The sequence below is a fragment of the Pediculus humanus genome, genomic scaffold, assembly GCF_000006295.1.
Source record: "Pediculus humanus corporis 1103172107542 genomic scaffold, whole genome shotgun sequence".
In the NCBI taxonomy this organism is placed as follows: domain Eukaryota; kingdom Metazoa; phylum Arthropoda; class Insecta; order Psocodea; family Pediculidae; genus Pediculus; species Pediculus humanus.
Window position 1 is genome coordinate 116,140 of NW_002987157.1, and position 16,714 is coordinate 132,853.

Sequence of the window (16,714 nt, forward strand, 5' to 3'; positions counted from 1 at the left end):
CAAGACTTAATAAAAGTGTTTTTTTTTTTACTCAAGAATCTCTGGCATATTGACAACAACAGCAAAAAAAAAAAAAAAAAAAAGAAATTTTTCTCTGCGGTTTAATTTAAAAATAGAAAAATATATATTGAGGTAGGAAGATCAACAAGTTTTTTTTTTTTTTAAATATTATTATTATTATTATTATTAATAAATACCTTTCGGTTAAAAATTCTTTAAACAATATAAATAAATTTTTTTTTTAAATTAATAAATTATCATCACACACTCTAAGTCTTTTTCAAAACTTTTTTATAATAATAATAATAATAATAATAAGATAATCTATTTTTAAATCTATTATTATTATTAATCGTATTATTTAATAATAGCAAAAAATAAAATAAATTTTTTCTTTTTTTTTGTTTCAGAAACTTTTCGATTCGTGTATAAATTTTTAAAACATCATCATCATCATCATCGTCGTCGAGTTAAAAAACAGAAAAATTTCTAAACCGAATGTTTTTTTTTTCGAATTAATATTATAGACGAGTTGTTATATTGTTGTTTCGACGGAAAAGTTTTTTTTTTTTTCCAACATAAAAGAAAAAAAAAATTAAAAATTAGATTTTCATTGTTCAGAGAAACCATTGTGGTATTTATTAATAACAAAAGGAAAGAGAGAGAGAGAGAAAAAAAACAAATGGCAATATAAATAATTTATTACCTGAATAAATTTCTACGGTGAAATATTATTATTATTATTATTACATTAATCAGAATCTAGTAAATGAAATAGAAAGAAAAATAATGATGATGATAACAAAAAGAACAAATAAATACAACCGAGAGAATTCGATAAAAAAAAATTTGAAACAACGAAAACAAAAGCTATCAAATTGGAAAAGAAAAACGATAATGATTCAATAAAAGGTAATCGATTAATAATCGATAATGATCGATTGATCGATAAATAGGAAAAAAATCAAATGAGATGAAAACTTTCGTTAAAATTTTTTGTTGATTTTAGGATGACAAGAATAAAGAAAGAGAAACGACGACGATGACGATAATGATGGTGGCGGTGGTGGTGATAATAATAATAATAAATTAAAAATGGCGTTAAGGTACAAAGTTTTAATATCTTTTTTTTTTGGGGGGGTAGAGAGATCGAGTTTATCGAATTCCGTGCAAATATTTACGTTTTATTTCTTATTTTTCTCTCGGGTGTAATTTTTTGCAAAAAAAAAAAAAACGAAAACAAACAACGGGGAAAATTTTTTTTTCGTTATCAATATGCATGCAAACAAAATTTCCATAGAAAAACACTAATAATAATAATAATAATAGTAATTTTTTTTTCGGTTTGTTTTGGTTTTTTTTTTTTAAAGTGGGGGTGGGGAGCCGTCGTCGTCGTCATAATCCGACTTATTGATTTATTATTTATTTTGTTACCAACTTATTTTACGAAATGTATAAAAATTCTCCCCTTCCCCCCTCACTTTTTTTTTTGGCTGTTTGCTGTTGCTGTTGTTGTTTTTTATATATATTATAAAATATATTCACTCTCTCTCTCTCTCTCTCTCTACCCACTTTCTCTATTTTTCTCTCTTTTTGTTTGTGTGTGTGTGTGTGTTGTTTTGTATCTATTCTTTTCTTTCTCTTTGTTTTTCTCTCTCTCTCTCTCTGATTCTTTCAACACTCTTTCACTTCCTCCTTCTTTCTACCTCTGCCATATTTTTTTTTTCTTCATTTCTTTAACGCCGTATTATTTCGAAAAACAAAAAACAAAAAAAAAAACAATTAAGTAAAATCGTTTTTGTAAATTTTAAAGCGTAGTAACAACATATTGTTCGTTGAAATATTTTTGCCGGTTGTCGGAAAATCAAAGAGAACAAAAAAAAAAAAAAAATAATAATAACAATAATAATAATAATAATAATAATAATAATAATAACAATCAAATGATAAATTGCTGACGTAAAACGAAAAAACGAACCAACGGTTTTACGATAGGGTAAAAAAATTTTAAAAAAATTTTCTTTCGTTTCGGACTCTTTGGTCCGAAACAATTTTTGGGAAAATGTCGCGCTTTTTTTCCCAAATTATTATTATTATTATTATTATTATTATTATTATTATTATTATCATTATTATTATTAATATTTTTTTTAAAAGGAATAAAACGTTTAATATCATTTAGAATTAAAATGTAAAAGGTGCGCGGCATAAACAAATGCAATTTTATTTATAGATTATAATGAAAGATGCCAAAATCTCCCACGCATTTTCTCTCGCTTTTTTTTGGGGGGGGGGGAAAAAGAGAGAGAGAGTGGGGGAGAAGGAGTATGCGTATATTGGTAATATTAATATTTTGTTGCAGTGATATCCCCGTCGTTTGTTGTGTCAAATTTTCTTCCCCTTTCTATCTTTTTCTAATTTCTGATAGGCAACAATGTGGAATCGATCGAAAAAATTTAGAGAAGGTGCAGAAAGAGAAAGATGTAAAAGAGAGAGAGAGAATGATGTGGCACACTTTTTTTTTTCAACTCACTCATTGTGTTATTGTAACATAAATAATAATAATAATAATAATTTGGCCTTTGTAATCGTTCAAAATTCTATAAATAAAAAATTTTTTAAAATTTTGGCTGCTGTGAGAGAGCCACCTTAACCTAAAAATCGAAAGTGACGTTCACGTGCGACGACGTCGACGACGAGGACGACAACAACAATAATAATAATAATGAAAAACTTACCGTCTTTTCTATAATATAAAATTTGCTGATGTTTTTCAACGTATGTATTGAACGCTTGTTTGACCGATTGAACGGCCAATTGAGACGTGAGAGGACCATGAAGAAATTCGCAAACGGAGGGTCTCCCTATGACCTCGGCTCTTGAAAATCCAGACATTTTACAAAATCCATCGCTGCAGTAAATAATGTGACAGCTACCCGGTTGAGCATTTGCTACGAGGAAACTTCTATCTGTCGAAAACAAAAGAAAAATAAAAAAACAAGAAAAACAAATAAAAACGATTATGATGATGATGGTGGTGGTGATGGTGGTGGCGGTGATTGCGTCACCGACAAGGCAAAAGCCAAAAATCGTTAACCCCTTTTTTTCTCAGTTCAAACTAAAAAGAAAAGAAACTAATAATAATAATGATGATGATGATAATAATAATAATGGGAAAAATTCGATTCGGAACTTTTACGACTCGATAATCATCATCATCATCATCAAAGAGAAAAACCAAAATAGAAAATCACGTCTTTGTTTTTTTATTATTGTACCATTTTCACAGAATATGATGATGATGATGACTTCTCCGAAGAGGAAACAAGAGAGAGAGAGAGAGAGAGAGAGGAAGAAAGGAGAGAGAAGAGAGAGAGAGAAAAGAAGAATCAAAGGAAGAAAGGAGAGAGGAGAGACACAGAAAAAAATATTTGAAGGAAGAGAGAGGGGGAAGAGAGAGAGAGAGAAAGGAAAACTGTCAACGCTTCAATAAAATAATTTACGATTTTTAATATTGGCAAAATCAATAATCGCATCGGTTTTTTTTTTTTTTTTTTTGGTCTGTTTCTATCCTTCATCGTGACGACATGATTTTTAATTAAAGTCTTGATAGGTGTAAATAAAATAATAATAATAATAATGATAATGATAACGATGTTAGATGTATTCCATCAAAAGAAAGAGAGAGAGAGAGCGTGAACGGTAACGTACCAAACGTCGAGTTTTTTAAAAATAACAGGAAGTTTTTTTTTTTTTTTAGGTGATTCCAAAAAAGGTTTTCAACCAAAGCCTTTCTCTCTCATCAAATATTATTATTATCATTTCGATCAACGGCTTTAAGAAGTGGTGATAATAATAATAACAATAATTATTTTTTTATTTTTCCATAATTATTATTTTTTTTTTCAAAAACTTTCGAAAGGTCGAAAATTAATTTAAAATTTCTATGACGTTCGTAGAGTGTCACGTGACTATCGAAATTGAAATTTTCACAGGAAAATGTAAAAATATAAAATGGAGGAGGAGCCAACCTAAAATTCGTCGATCGGAACGCTTTTAATTTCTATTTGAGATGTGAAATTACTGGAATCTATAAAACACGATGGCGTATCAAAGGAAAATGAGAGGGAGAGAGAGAGAGGGAAGGAGAAAGAGAGAAAAAAAGATAAAAAGAGAGACACAGAGAGAGAGAAGGGAAGAGGAAAAAGTGAGAGAAAAGGAGAAAGAGAGAGAACCAGGATTTACCAGAAAAAATGTAAAAAAAAATTATTATTATCATTATTTACTAATAAAGCTCAATGATGACGTAACAGAACGTTCTAAACATAAAAAAAAAAAACGTGGCACCAAACGTATGTATTATTTATTAATGAATTTTTTTTTTCGTCAGAATTTTGAAAAATGTAATTTTTTAAAACCACGTTAAAACGTTTTTGGAAAAATAAAAATTTTATTCATGAACTTTTTTTTGGTGGGGGGAGGGAGGAGAATGGGAGGCGAAAGGGAGGGACTTTTTAGTAAGTTAAAAATTAAACTTTTTAGCCTAATTAACGCCCCCCGGGTTGGAAAGGGGAAATATAGGGCGGGAAGGGAAGAAGGAAAAAAAAATCCGTCACAAACGTTTTGTGTTTATTTCGTTTTCAGATACGATACAGGAATTTAAATGAGAACAAACGGAGAAACAAACAAACAAACAAACAAGCACGAAATTCGTGGAAAGAAAAAAAAATATATATATATGAGAATGAGGAAAATTTTGATTTGTTAGGGGAGTCGGGTAAGTGTAAAATGAAAATTAAATTATTTTGTCACTTGCATTGGACCCTTCGGTTAAGTGAGACATTCGATGAAATTTCCATTTTTTATCACCTCTCCCTTCGCTCCCGCCCCCACTCCACCCCCTCAAACGGTTCCCTCGTTCCCTGGTGACAAAACCCCAAAAGGATAAAATTTTTTTCGTATATTAAACCCGCTACCGAAATCGGTTAACGAAAAGTTTAAACAGGAAACAGGCACAGTTCGTTTCCTTTTTTTTTTTTTCTTAATAATTTTTTCTAGAACTTTCTTTATTAACTTTATTACGTCGTCGTCAGATGGAAAGAAAATTTTCGTTAACGAACTGAAAAAGTATCGATTTGAAAATTTCCTGTTGTTTGCTGACGAAAAAACAGACAAACGTCCAAAAATTTTCACGGATTATTAAAAGAAAAAAAATTTATTATTCGGTTATTTAACCGGGAAAGTGATGGCGACGACGACGACGACGACAATGATGATGATAATGAGGATGATGATAATGATGATGATGGTAAAACACGTGACGAAATCAAATCAGTTCGATTAATAATAATAATTAAGTTGAATTTCGGAAAATTGAAGAAAATTAAACGTGGTTAAAGACGGGAATGAATTCTTTAATCTTAAAAATCTATCTCAGGAGAAAAACGTGGGTGGAAAATTTTTATTTCCACCTGCTACCGCCACGCCGTCGACGCTACCGCCACCGCCGCCGACGCCGCCGCCAAAAAATCATCACGTTTGATTGATGCTCACGTTATAATACTAAAATGAGATGAGAGAAAAAAGACAAACGTAAACAACGTTGAAGGCGTCACAGATTAACTTTTTTTTTTTTTTTTAATTTTTATTAACCACGAAGTGAAAACCACATGGCAGACAACTTTAAAAAAAAAAAAAACTTTTTTTAACGAACGCGTAAATTATATTAAAATAATAATAATAATAATAAAAATGTACGATGTGGACATTATAAAGAAGGAAAAAAAGAAAGACAAGAAAAAAAATTTTTTTTTTTTTGTCTGGTGACACGTCAATCGGCCGGTCGCTTCAATAATTTTTCGTTTAACGTTTTATCACTATCGAAAATGGATGATGAATGACGAGAATAAACGAAAAATGCGTTTCGTTTAAAAAAAACGACTGGAATTATTTTTTACTTGAGTAGAATAAATAATTTTAAAAAAAAAAATATTGAAAAGAATCGGCGAGAGAAAGAAAAACAGAAATGAAGGGAAAAAAGAAAGAGAGTGAGGGGAAAAACATAGAAAAGAATATGAAAAAGATAAGGGAGAGAGAAAATATTGATAGAAATGGAGAGGAAGGAGGAGAGAGAAAGAAAAAAAAGACACAGAAAGAAAAAGAAAAAGGGAGAGAGAGAGGGCAAAAAAACGGAAATAGAAATGTAGGGAGAGGAAGAAAATGAGAGAGAGAGAGAAGAAGAGAGGAAGAAAAAAAAAGTAAATTCAAAGAGAACGAGGAAAAGAGAGAAAGAAAGTGAGAGAGAGGGAGAGAGAACCATTGAAAGAGGAAAAGAGAAAGAAGAAGAAATAGAGAAAAAGCACTACAAGAAAGGAGGAAAAGCGAAGAAGAAAGAGAGAGAGGGAGAGAGAAGAAAAGGAGAGAGTAGACAATAATGAAGAAGAAAAGAAAGTAAATTCAAAGTGAAAGAGAGAGCTACTGAAAGAGGAAAAAAAAGGAGAAGGAAATGAAGAAAAAAAAAAGAAGACAAGAGTGAAAGAGAGAGAGACGGGGAGGAAGAAAAAGAGAAAGAAGATCAGGAAGAGAGAGAGAGAGAGGGGGGGGGGAAGAAAAAAAAAGTAAATTCAAATCGCTGGATAGAAATACGATATGAATAAAAATAAAACAACCAATGATGAATCGATGGAATGCAAATAAATTTTTCTTTTTTTTTTTATCCAAAAATTTCCTTCTGGAAAAAAAAAAATATCTGGAAATAACGTTTTTTTTTTTTCTAATCACACGACATTTCTGACGTCATTTAAGGTACGACATCAACACATAATAAAAACCTCGTTTAATATTATTTTCGAATTATTAATTTACAAAAAAATTTAGAATGATGAAATTTCTGGAAGAAATTATCATAAAGTATATGAAATTCCAAAATTCTCCAGAGAAGAAAATAAATAAAAAATTTTCTCCATACAAAACAAAAAAAATGAAAACAATTCTTCTTCTTCTTCTTCTTCTTGTTTTCAAAAATTTAATTAAGAAATATACGCGGATACGGAAAAGATTTTTTTCAAGTTTTTGGAATTCTCCAGAACGCATTCGTTGGAAAAAAAGCAAAAAAAAACAAAATAATAATAATAATAATAATTAAACGTTGCTTTCTTTCTTTTAACGATTTCTTATATTGCGGTGGTCGGTGACGATGGGGTTTTTTTTTTTAATTTAAAACAATTTGTCGTGGTTATAGAAATGAAGTGATTTGGCGCCGAAGAGACGAATAATAATAATAATAATAATTTTATTTATCATTTTACATTTTCCGATCGTTTACGATTAAATTAATCGGTGTCAATTGACTTTTTTTTTATTTATTTTCTATTTTTTTTGTTTTACGAATCGGTTAAACGTAATGACGACACGACGACGACGATGACGATTTTCATTTTTGTCGAATTATTTTATTTATTAATTTATTATTAATTTATTATTAATTTAGAAATTATTTTATTATTAATTTATAATTTGTCGACGGAAGTTTGCGCAAATTGAATAACGCAAAAAAAAAAAAAATCGTTCAAAAGGCCAAAATGACGCTTGTAAGGAGTTATTTAATTATTATTAGCCGATTATTTTTTTTTTCTTTCTTTCTTTCTTTCTTTTATTTTTAACTGCAAAAATTATCGATTTAAAAAACGAAAAAAAAAAAAAAAATGGCGGCCGTTAACGTTAGCAAAAAATCGACAAAGTAAAAAGTAAAAAAAAAAAAAAAAAAAAAAAAGGAAAAAAATCAAACGCGACAATTATCATCATCATCATCGTCGTCGTCGTCGTCGCCGCAGTAATAATAATAATAATAATAATAATAATAATAATAATCGTTTGACGTAGAATATTCGAAATTATATTAAATTTGTTTTCTATTGACCCGACCCGTTGTTGACGATGACGACAAATTAAAATTATTTATTGATTTTATTTTTGCAGCAATCAAACGCGGCCCAATTTGTTTGAGGTCAAAATTATTATTATTATTATTCAATTTACCTTATATATATGTAAAAATGACGTGGGATTAATCGTAACGTGTAACGAATTTTTTCATGGATCCGTTTTTTTTTTAAATTTCGAAAAATATTATATAAAATTTTTATCGATTATTGTTTAAGATCGTCCGAGAAGATTTTCTAGAAAAAAAAAAGAAAAACAAATCAGTTGTCTCGTGCCACGAATGAAATTTTATACGATCACGTTTGTTTTACATGCACCTGCGACGTTCGGAATGTAAAAACAGAAAACTCGAAACATTTTTTTTTTTTTTAAAAAAAAAACTGTTCGATTCCGTAAACCGAATGAAAAAAAAATTTAAATTATTTAAAAAAGCGCGCCAAAAAACCCGAAAATTTCGTAACGGTCATCATCATTAAACGGCCATCATCTCAAAATTTTCCTTTGTTTTTTTTTTTTTTTTCAAATCATTTTCCGCGTTTTAAATTTTAATCGTTTCTTTAACCGACTTTTTTTTTTTTGTTTTTAAACGAGAACAAACAACAGGAAGTTATTATAAATTAACGGATAAAATGAAAATTATGGCGGGAAATTTAAAAAAAGTTTAATATACGTAAAATGATCGTTTAACCTTTTCCCTATTTACCTTACCTCAATAAATAAAAATCAAAATTCATTTTAATTTCGAATCGTTTTCCCTAATAAGAATAATAATAATAATAATGATTACGATGATAATGATGATGATGATGATGATGATACATTTCCATGCGAAATTCTCATTTCGGGGTGGAAGGAGGAAGGAGGAAAAGAGGAGATAAGGGGAGAAAGGGAAAAACGAAAACGAAATCAAAAAGAGATTATTATTATTATTATCGAAAAGGTCATCATCATCATTATCATAGTGCGTGAAAGGATTTAAATGTGTTTACGACACTTGAACAAAAATCGTTCGATTTACGACAAAAAAAAAAAAATTTTTTCTTTCAAAAATTACAGAGGGGAAAACATCAAAACAAAAACAAATATTAATAATAATAATAATAATAAAATGCAAAGGAAAAAAAATAAAATAAAAAAAAATTTTTTTTTTTTTTATTTTTCTAATTCCACGATCTAAAACGCGAATAACAATTTTTTTTTTTTTTCCGTATCGATTTGTTATTGGATTAGCCAAAAAAAAAAAAAAAAAAAAAACTTTTTCCGAGCTTATTGACGTAACGAGAAAAAAAAAAAAAAAATTTTATTTTCTGACGGCCAGCATTTATTATTATTATTATCATTATTATTATTATTATTTACGATTCACCATCAATCGTTTATATATGTTTTATTTGGCAATGTGGTCGATATAACTTTCTTTTTTTTTTTTTTTTTTTTTTTCCTGTCGAATTTTTTTCAAAATGCATTTTTTTTTACGGCAGTTTCATATGGATGGATTAACAGAAATCATTTTCTACGTCATCATCATCATCATCATCATCATCGTAGATTTCTTCCCCGATTCCCGAAATTACTCGCACTCCCCAAAGAAAAGAAGAGAAAGAGAGAGAGAGAGAGAAGAATGGCGGAAGTTATAATTAATAATAATAATAATAATAATACTCACTGTGCGTGTCAAATTTCCGGATGATTGTTTCTATAATTGTCGTCCTCGGAGCCACGTGACCTCGCCTCATTTGTTAAACATTAATAAAAAAAAGGTAATGATGATTTTTGTAAAATTTTTTTCATTTTTTTTTTTTGCTTCTTCTTCTGCTTTTTTTCCTCTCTTGTGTATTCTTCTTCTTCTTCTTCCCTTTTCTTCTTTAAATTGATTTAACGTTTTTCTTTTTTAATATCCGTAACGTTTCGTGATACTTGAAAATAAGAAAAAATTTTAATTAATAATCGTTTTGATTGTTGTCGTCATCTTAACGACGACGATGATAATAATAATTAGAAAGTAGAGGGCGCGCGTGTGCAACGATTGACATGGCGCGTTTACGACATTTTGTCAAATTTTTAATTAATTTTAATAGTTTTTATTTTTTAACGATTTAGTTATAAGTTATATATCAAAAGTTTTGTTATTGTGTTTAGTTTATTGTGTTATAATTAGTTTTTTATATTATTTAGTAATAATTTCATTATTTTTAGTTTAAATTTGCAAATGGTCAACGGTTTTTCTGACAAAAGGAAGCGTGGGTAATGAAAAACCTTAAAAGATGACTTAGGGTATCTAATTATTACTTGTAAGTACCTCATTTTAAAATTTAAATTTCACTTGCAAAATGTCAGGCTAACCTAGAAATGGAGAAAGCAAAAAATTTGAAAAATTTTATACTTATTTGGGTAATTATGGGTAGTTTAACTAAATATCTTTTTCATCTCATGATAAAAAACAAGGGGGGGAATGATTTAATAATAATATTTATTAATTATTGATTGATTTGATATACATTAACTCAGTGTATAAATTTCTATACTCTCTAACCTTTAAGGGTTAATTTACTGATTGTTGGTTGTTTTAGGTCTTTTCTTGAGTTAGTTTGTCTCATTACAACATACTGTATCATACAGATGGTGTAATACTCTCAATAAATCTGTATCAAATTCATTTAGCCTTTATGTTGGTTGATTTTAGTGTAAGGAATTATGAAAAGACACAACAGACTCCATTTTATGATTGTACATCTCTTGAGCTGATTATGAGTAGTTGAACTATGTACCTCCTGTCACACTAAGTAGGAATAGAGGTAGTTTAATATAAATACTTGTAATTAATTCATTTATTGTATCAGGTGGATGATGTAAAATCTCTGTATTCTTGATTTTAAGTGTGAATCTATTGATTGTACATTACTTTAACTCTTTTATTAGGTTAGTTTGTTTCATTGTAACATATTTTGTCATATGTTTAGTGTAAAATTCTATTTTAATGTCATTTAAGATTAGAAAAGTTCAACTGTCTTCAGATTACTTAAGTTTATAGGTACAACAGTGTAATTTGTGTACTGTAGTTGTATATGTATACTGTGTGCATACATTGAAAGGATGGAATGCAAGAGGGGAAATCATGAAAAGGGGAAATAGTAGGAAAATTAAGTATTGAAATAGTTCTGAGGGAAAAGTTGATGTATGATGACTGATTATTAATTGTAATAGAGCAAAATGAGAACAAGATAAAGACAAAACCAAAACAAATCAGGTTCTATTGTCTATTATCTGAGTCAGCTCTTGACAAGGTTGTGAATCTCATTTCTCCTGTTTCTGGCAACTCCATAGATGTCAATCACTGGAGCCCAGGAGTACAGGAGATAACTTGTTTCCATCAAATAAGATGGTCTCAGTGAGACTTACAAGAATTTTTGTGATGCTGTTTAGGTTATAAATTTACTATTATAAAAGACCTATTTAAATACGTAACATTATTATTTTATAACGTAATATTTAGGCATTTATCCCTAAGGAATCGATGTAAAAAGCCTGGAATAAATTTATAAAAAATTCCGACAAACATTAAAACGAATTGTGGTGATTATGAGTGAAAATAATAATAATAATGACGATAACGATAAAAAAAAGGTATAATAATATAGATAAGAAAGTATAAAAAAAAAATTTACCGGAATATATTTTTTAAATTGGCAACATTGACAATTTTCGAAAAATTGCGGGTTTTATCGTAGCGTTGCCAACGTGACGAAAACAAAAAAAATACTTATAATAAGTATTATTATTATTATTACTATTGGATAAATTTTTGAAAAATTCGAGGTATCGATTTAAATTTTCGTATTTTTTTATTTATTTATTACGACGACAGAAATTTTTGACGTAAACTTGTTTTTTCTTTTTTCGGTGAAGAAAATGAGAGAGAGAGAGAGGGGGGGGGAAGGGGGTGAAAAAAGAAGAAGAGAGAAAAACAATAAAAAAAAAAAATGAAAAAAATATTTTTCCAGTTTAAAGTTTAAAGGGAGAGAGGGATGGAGAAGAAGGGAAAAAAACAATATTAATAATAATAATAATAATAATAATAATAATAATAATAATAATAATAATAATAATTTTTGCACTGCAAATTTTTTTTTTTTCTTCGTCGAAGCCTGAAACTTTATTATTATTATTATTATTATATTTTTTCTCCGGGGTTTTCCTTTACGTTCTTTTTCCTGCGCCGCGTTTTCATACCCCCGCAATTCCCTCGTGAAGATCGTCGAGAATATTTTAACGGAAAAGAAAAAGTTTTCCGTTATTATTATCATCATTATTATCGTTGTTTTTTTTTTTTTTTTTTAATATAAAGGGAAAGTAAAGTAAACGAGAATTTATTATATATTGAATTTCATAGGAAACTAACTACGTGATTTTTATTTTATTAACATTATTATCATCATTATCATTGTTATTATTATTATTATTTTTCACGTGAAAGAAAAGGGAGAGAGAGAGAGAGAGAGAGAAGTGAAAATTGGGGGGGGGGAAATAATGATAAATCATAGATAAATCGAATCGATTTAAACAACTCGCGTTTTAAATCGTAAATTCGATAAACATTGAAAAACGGAAACGGAAAGAAAAGGAAAAAAAAACATGGCGGAATCGCGGTGAAAATACAAAAAAAAAACAATTCGTTTTAATCGGCAAAGAGTCGTCGAAGGTTTTTTTTTTTTATTACTTTATGATTTTATTACTTTATTTTTACTGTCGCGTTCGTGACGTAATAATTGCTTAAATACATGAGGAAAAAAAAAAAAAATTGAAAAAATCATAAAACCAACCGACAAACCGCTCGCCCCCCATCCCCCCAACCGACCGACGGAACGACCTTCTGGAAAAATAAAATAAAACGTAATGAAAAAAATGGAAAAAATTGAGGACAAACATAACGGGACAAAAAAATTTTAACTTTATTATTATTATTATTATCATTATCATTATCATTATTTTAATAAATGACTTTACATGATAAAAAAAATTATCGATTATTTTCGATATTTTCAAATCGAGAGTATCGAAACTCAAAACGAGTAATAACGATAAATTTTAAAAAACAAAAAAAAAACTAAACGAGATAAAAATTTATCTCGAAAGATCTCGAATCGAATCGCGTTTCGATATATTTTTGTGTGTGTGTGCTTCCGTTGGCATCACTGATTTGGATTTTAAATCACGAATTCGTTTTTCCCCTCCCCCGGCGTTTTTAAAAATCATTTTTACTGAAAAAAACCCCGGAAGTCTTTTGACCCCGCGTATATTAAAAATAATCACGCAACCAATCGCGTGTACGCGCGTTTTTAAAACGCGCGCGTAATTTAAATTTTTTTTTTGTAACCAATAGCGAAATTTAAAAAAAACGCGCGCGAATTTTTATATTCCAAAAAAAAAAAAAAAAAAAAACAGCATCGCGTTTAATATTTACTTTTTTTTTTAATTATTACCATATGACGTAGGTTAAGAAAGTTTTTGACGTGGCTTTAGAAATCGGCGGTCGTTATTTTTTTTTTTTTTTTTTTTTAACCATCGTACCATATCACGTAATGATAACGATTATTTATTTCTTTTTTGCGACTGAATAATAAAAAAATTTTTTATGAATTTTTTTTAAAAAAAAAAAATTTATAATTTTCGTCGGTTAAATGAATTTTTTTTCTTTTTTTATTGCCACGACTATTATTATTATTAATTTTTTGTTCTTTCCACTTTGATAATTATTATTATTATTATTATTATTATTATTATTTTTTATTTTTGTCGCGGAACAAAAAAAAAACGACACGGAAGGAAATATTTACGAATAATATAAAAACGGTTAACGACGGTTATTAAATACAAAAAAAAAAAAAAATGGAGTTTAAATAATGGCGCGTTCGGTTACAAGTTTAAAAAACAAATGATAATGATAATAGTAATTCTTGGAAAAAGAAAAAGGGGATGAGTGAGAAGTGAAAAAAAGTAGGAGGAGTCAAAGATTGAATGTGAGTAGTAGTGGGGTGAGGTTCATTTTTTTCTTTTAAACGACTCGTTGCACTTTAACTTTGTCATGTATTAGAGTACGTTCAGAAATTTATATATATATATAAAACATTATACGTATAAATTTTACTGAGTTTTGATTGGTTGATTTTTTTCTGATGACGATATTGATGACGTAACGATGACGAAAACAATAACAATAACAATATTGATAGTTTGAAGAAAAAAAAAGGAATAATGAAGTAAATATGATGAAATCGTTATTAAATAGAATGAATAAAAAAAAAAAAAAAAAAGAAAATTTTAATTGCACCAGGGTCACCAATATATATATATAATAATAAACAAAAATATTTCTTAATGTGATTTTTACCATTTTCAAGGCTAGACAAATAAAACGCGGGCCAAAAAAAAAAAAAAAAAAAATTTTTTTTTCTTTTTTTTTTTTTTCACGAAGGGTCACGAAACATTTTTCTTTTTTCTTTTTTTTTTTTTTTGTATTTATTTTCAAAATACGACGACTTGAATGACGACGACAAAAAAAAGTTTTCCTTTTTTTTTTTTCGTTTCGAGATAAGAAATGGAAAAAATAAAAGAAAAAAAAAGAAGAAAATGATAAAAAAACAAAAAAAAAGTTTTTTTCTTATTTTTTCTCCTTTTCTTATTATGAAAAGCAGAAGACGAATAATAATAATAACAAAAACATTTTGTGTGAGTTTTACAAATTGTTTTTTTGTTTAAAAAATTTTTTTTTTTTTTATTTTTTGCGAAAATAATAATGGGAAATCGTTTTTCATTTATTTATTTTATTAAATTTTTTTTTCTTTTTCCGAGTCGAAAACAAAAAAAAAAAAATGGCGTCGAAACGAAAAGAAATAATAATATATACGTAAAAAAAAAAGAAAAGAAAAGGAAAAATAATAATTTTTGCCCTTTACCCCCCTACCCTACCCTACCCCTCCGATTTGTTACTGTTTTTAACGAAATCGAAATTTTTTCGATATATCGAACGGTGACGATTCGATTTTTTTTTTTCTATCGTAAATAAATCGAAAACTTTTTCAATTTCGTTTACCGACGCGAACGTTTTTTTATCGAATCAATCGTTAATGATGATATTTTTCCCCCTTCTTCTCCCCCCGGGGTCAATTTTAAAAATTTTGGGTTAAGGTACGTTCGAACGGGGAAAAAAAATGGAAAAAATTTCGTAGAAACGAACGGAAAAGCGAACGGGTGAACGGGCGAACGGCGAACGGCACACACAAAAGAAAAATGTATGATAATTTTTTTAAATTCGATAAAGTTTAAGCCCGAAACAAAAAAAAAATTTTTTTTTTTTTTCTTATTAATATTCTCGTACGTTCGCCGTTCTCTTTAACATTTCTCTCTCTCTCTCTCTCTCTCTTTATATGCGTTCAAAAAAAAAAAAAAAAGGGAAAAAGAAAATTTTTTTACTTACCTCGTTTTTTATCGTGACAAAACACAGAAACGTTCGTTAAATATATAAAATAATAATAATTAAACTTACTTTTTAAAACGATTTTCCCGCCAATTTTAAATAATTCATAACAAAACCGGAAATCACAAAACGAAACTACTGCACTCGCGCACGCACAAACGCACATTAACAAACTCACGCACAATTAAAACAAAAAAAAATTTTACTCTAAAGCTAAAAAAAAAAAAAAATTAATAATGATGATGTTAATAATAATAATAATTGACGATTATGGCGTCTTTGGGGGGGGGGGCAAAAAAAAAATTATCACACGACCGAAAACGACCGACGAAAAAATTTTTCTTTTTCTTTTTTTTTTTTCTTTTCTTATTGCGTTTAATGCGAACGTTGTAAAACGAACATTTTCAACGGCGAACGTTGAACGTTTGACTACCGAAAAAAATTTTTTTTTTGCTGCTCTCCCTTTCCCTTTTCCCCCCTTCCTCCTTCCGCCCTGCGTAGATGGCGAATTGAGAAAGAAAGAGACAGAGAGAGCGAGAAAGAGAGAGAGAAGGTTAAGCAAAAAGTTTTGCTACTAAAAATATTTGCGGCTGCGTTCTGATAATTATTACGTTTTACCTTATTACCTTATTTTCTCTCTCTCTCTCTCTCTCTGCGTCGTCGTCATCGCTTTTTTTTTTTTAATGTTGCCGAACCTGTTTCATTTATTTTATTTATGTGTTGTCTCTATTAATTATCCGCCATTTGACTATAAAACTTTTTTTTTCTTATTTTTTTTATTTACCTTTTTAACTATACCCCACATCATCATCATCATCATCATTATTATTATTATTATTATTATTATTTTTACTTACGGCCTTAATTATTCCTTCATTTCTTTTTTTTTTTTTTTTTTAATTAATTTTTTCACTTCGTTTCAAAACGACTGAAAAGAAAATAAATATAACAAAAAAAAAAAAAATCACGTGACCGACGGAACGAAAAACGACTCGCTATTCGACTCGTTGCCTAATTTAAATTTTGGCAACAATGCATTTATCCGACCGTTTAACAACAAAAGAAGCGGGAGTGACAGAGAAAGAAAAAAAACCGTTTCTTTTTCGATTTTAATTTTTCACAAATAAATTTTTTTCATTTATTTATCGATTTATCGATTGATTGATTGCATAACAAACACTTTCACCCTCTCGCGTTTTCCCCCACCCCTCCTTTCCCCCCCCACAATAAAAACAAATCAATAAAATTTATTTATTTATATATATCTATATATAAAATATAAAAAAAAAAAAATATTAT

The 16,714-nt window shown here is 28.5% G+C and overlaps 1 protein-coding gene across 1 annotated transcript; it reads right to left on the reverse strand.

Moving 5' to 3' along the window:
* Positions 1–2,649: 2,649 nt before the first annotated feature.
* Positions 2,650–9,677, reverse strand: Phum_PHUM193840 (uncharacterized protein; the record flags this gene model as incomplete). Its single annotated transcript, XM_002425299.1, has 2 exons — positions 2,650–2,969; positions 9,608–9,677. 2 exons carry the CDS (start codon positions 9,675–9,677, stop codon positions 2,650–2,652), a joined length of 390 nt encoding a protein of 129 aa, XP_002425344.1.
* Positions 9,678–16,714: the final 7,037 nt, after the last annotated feature.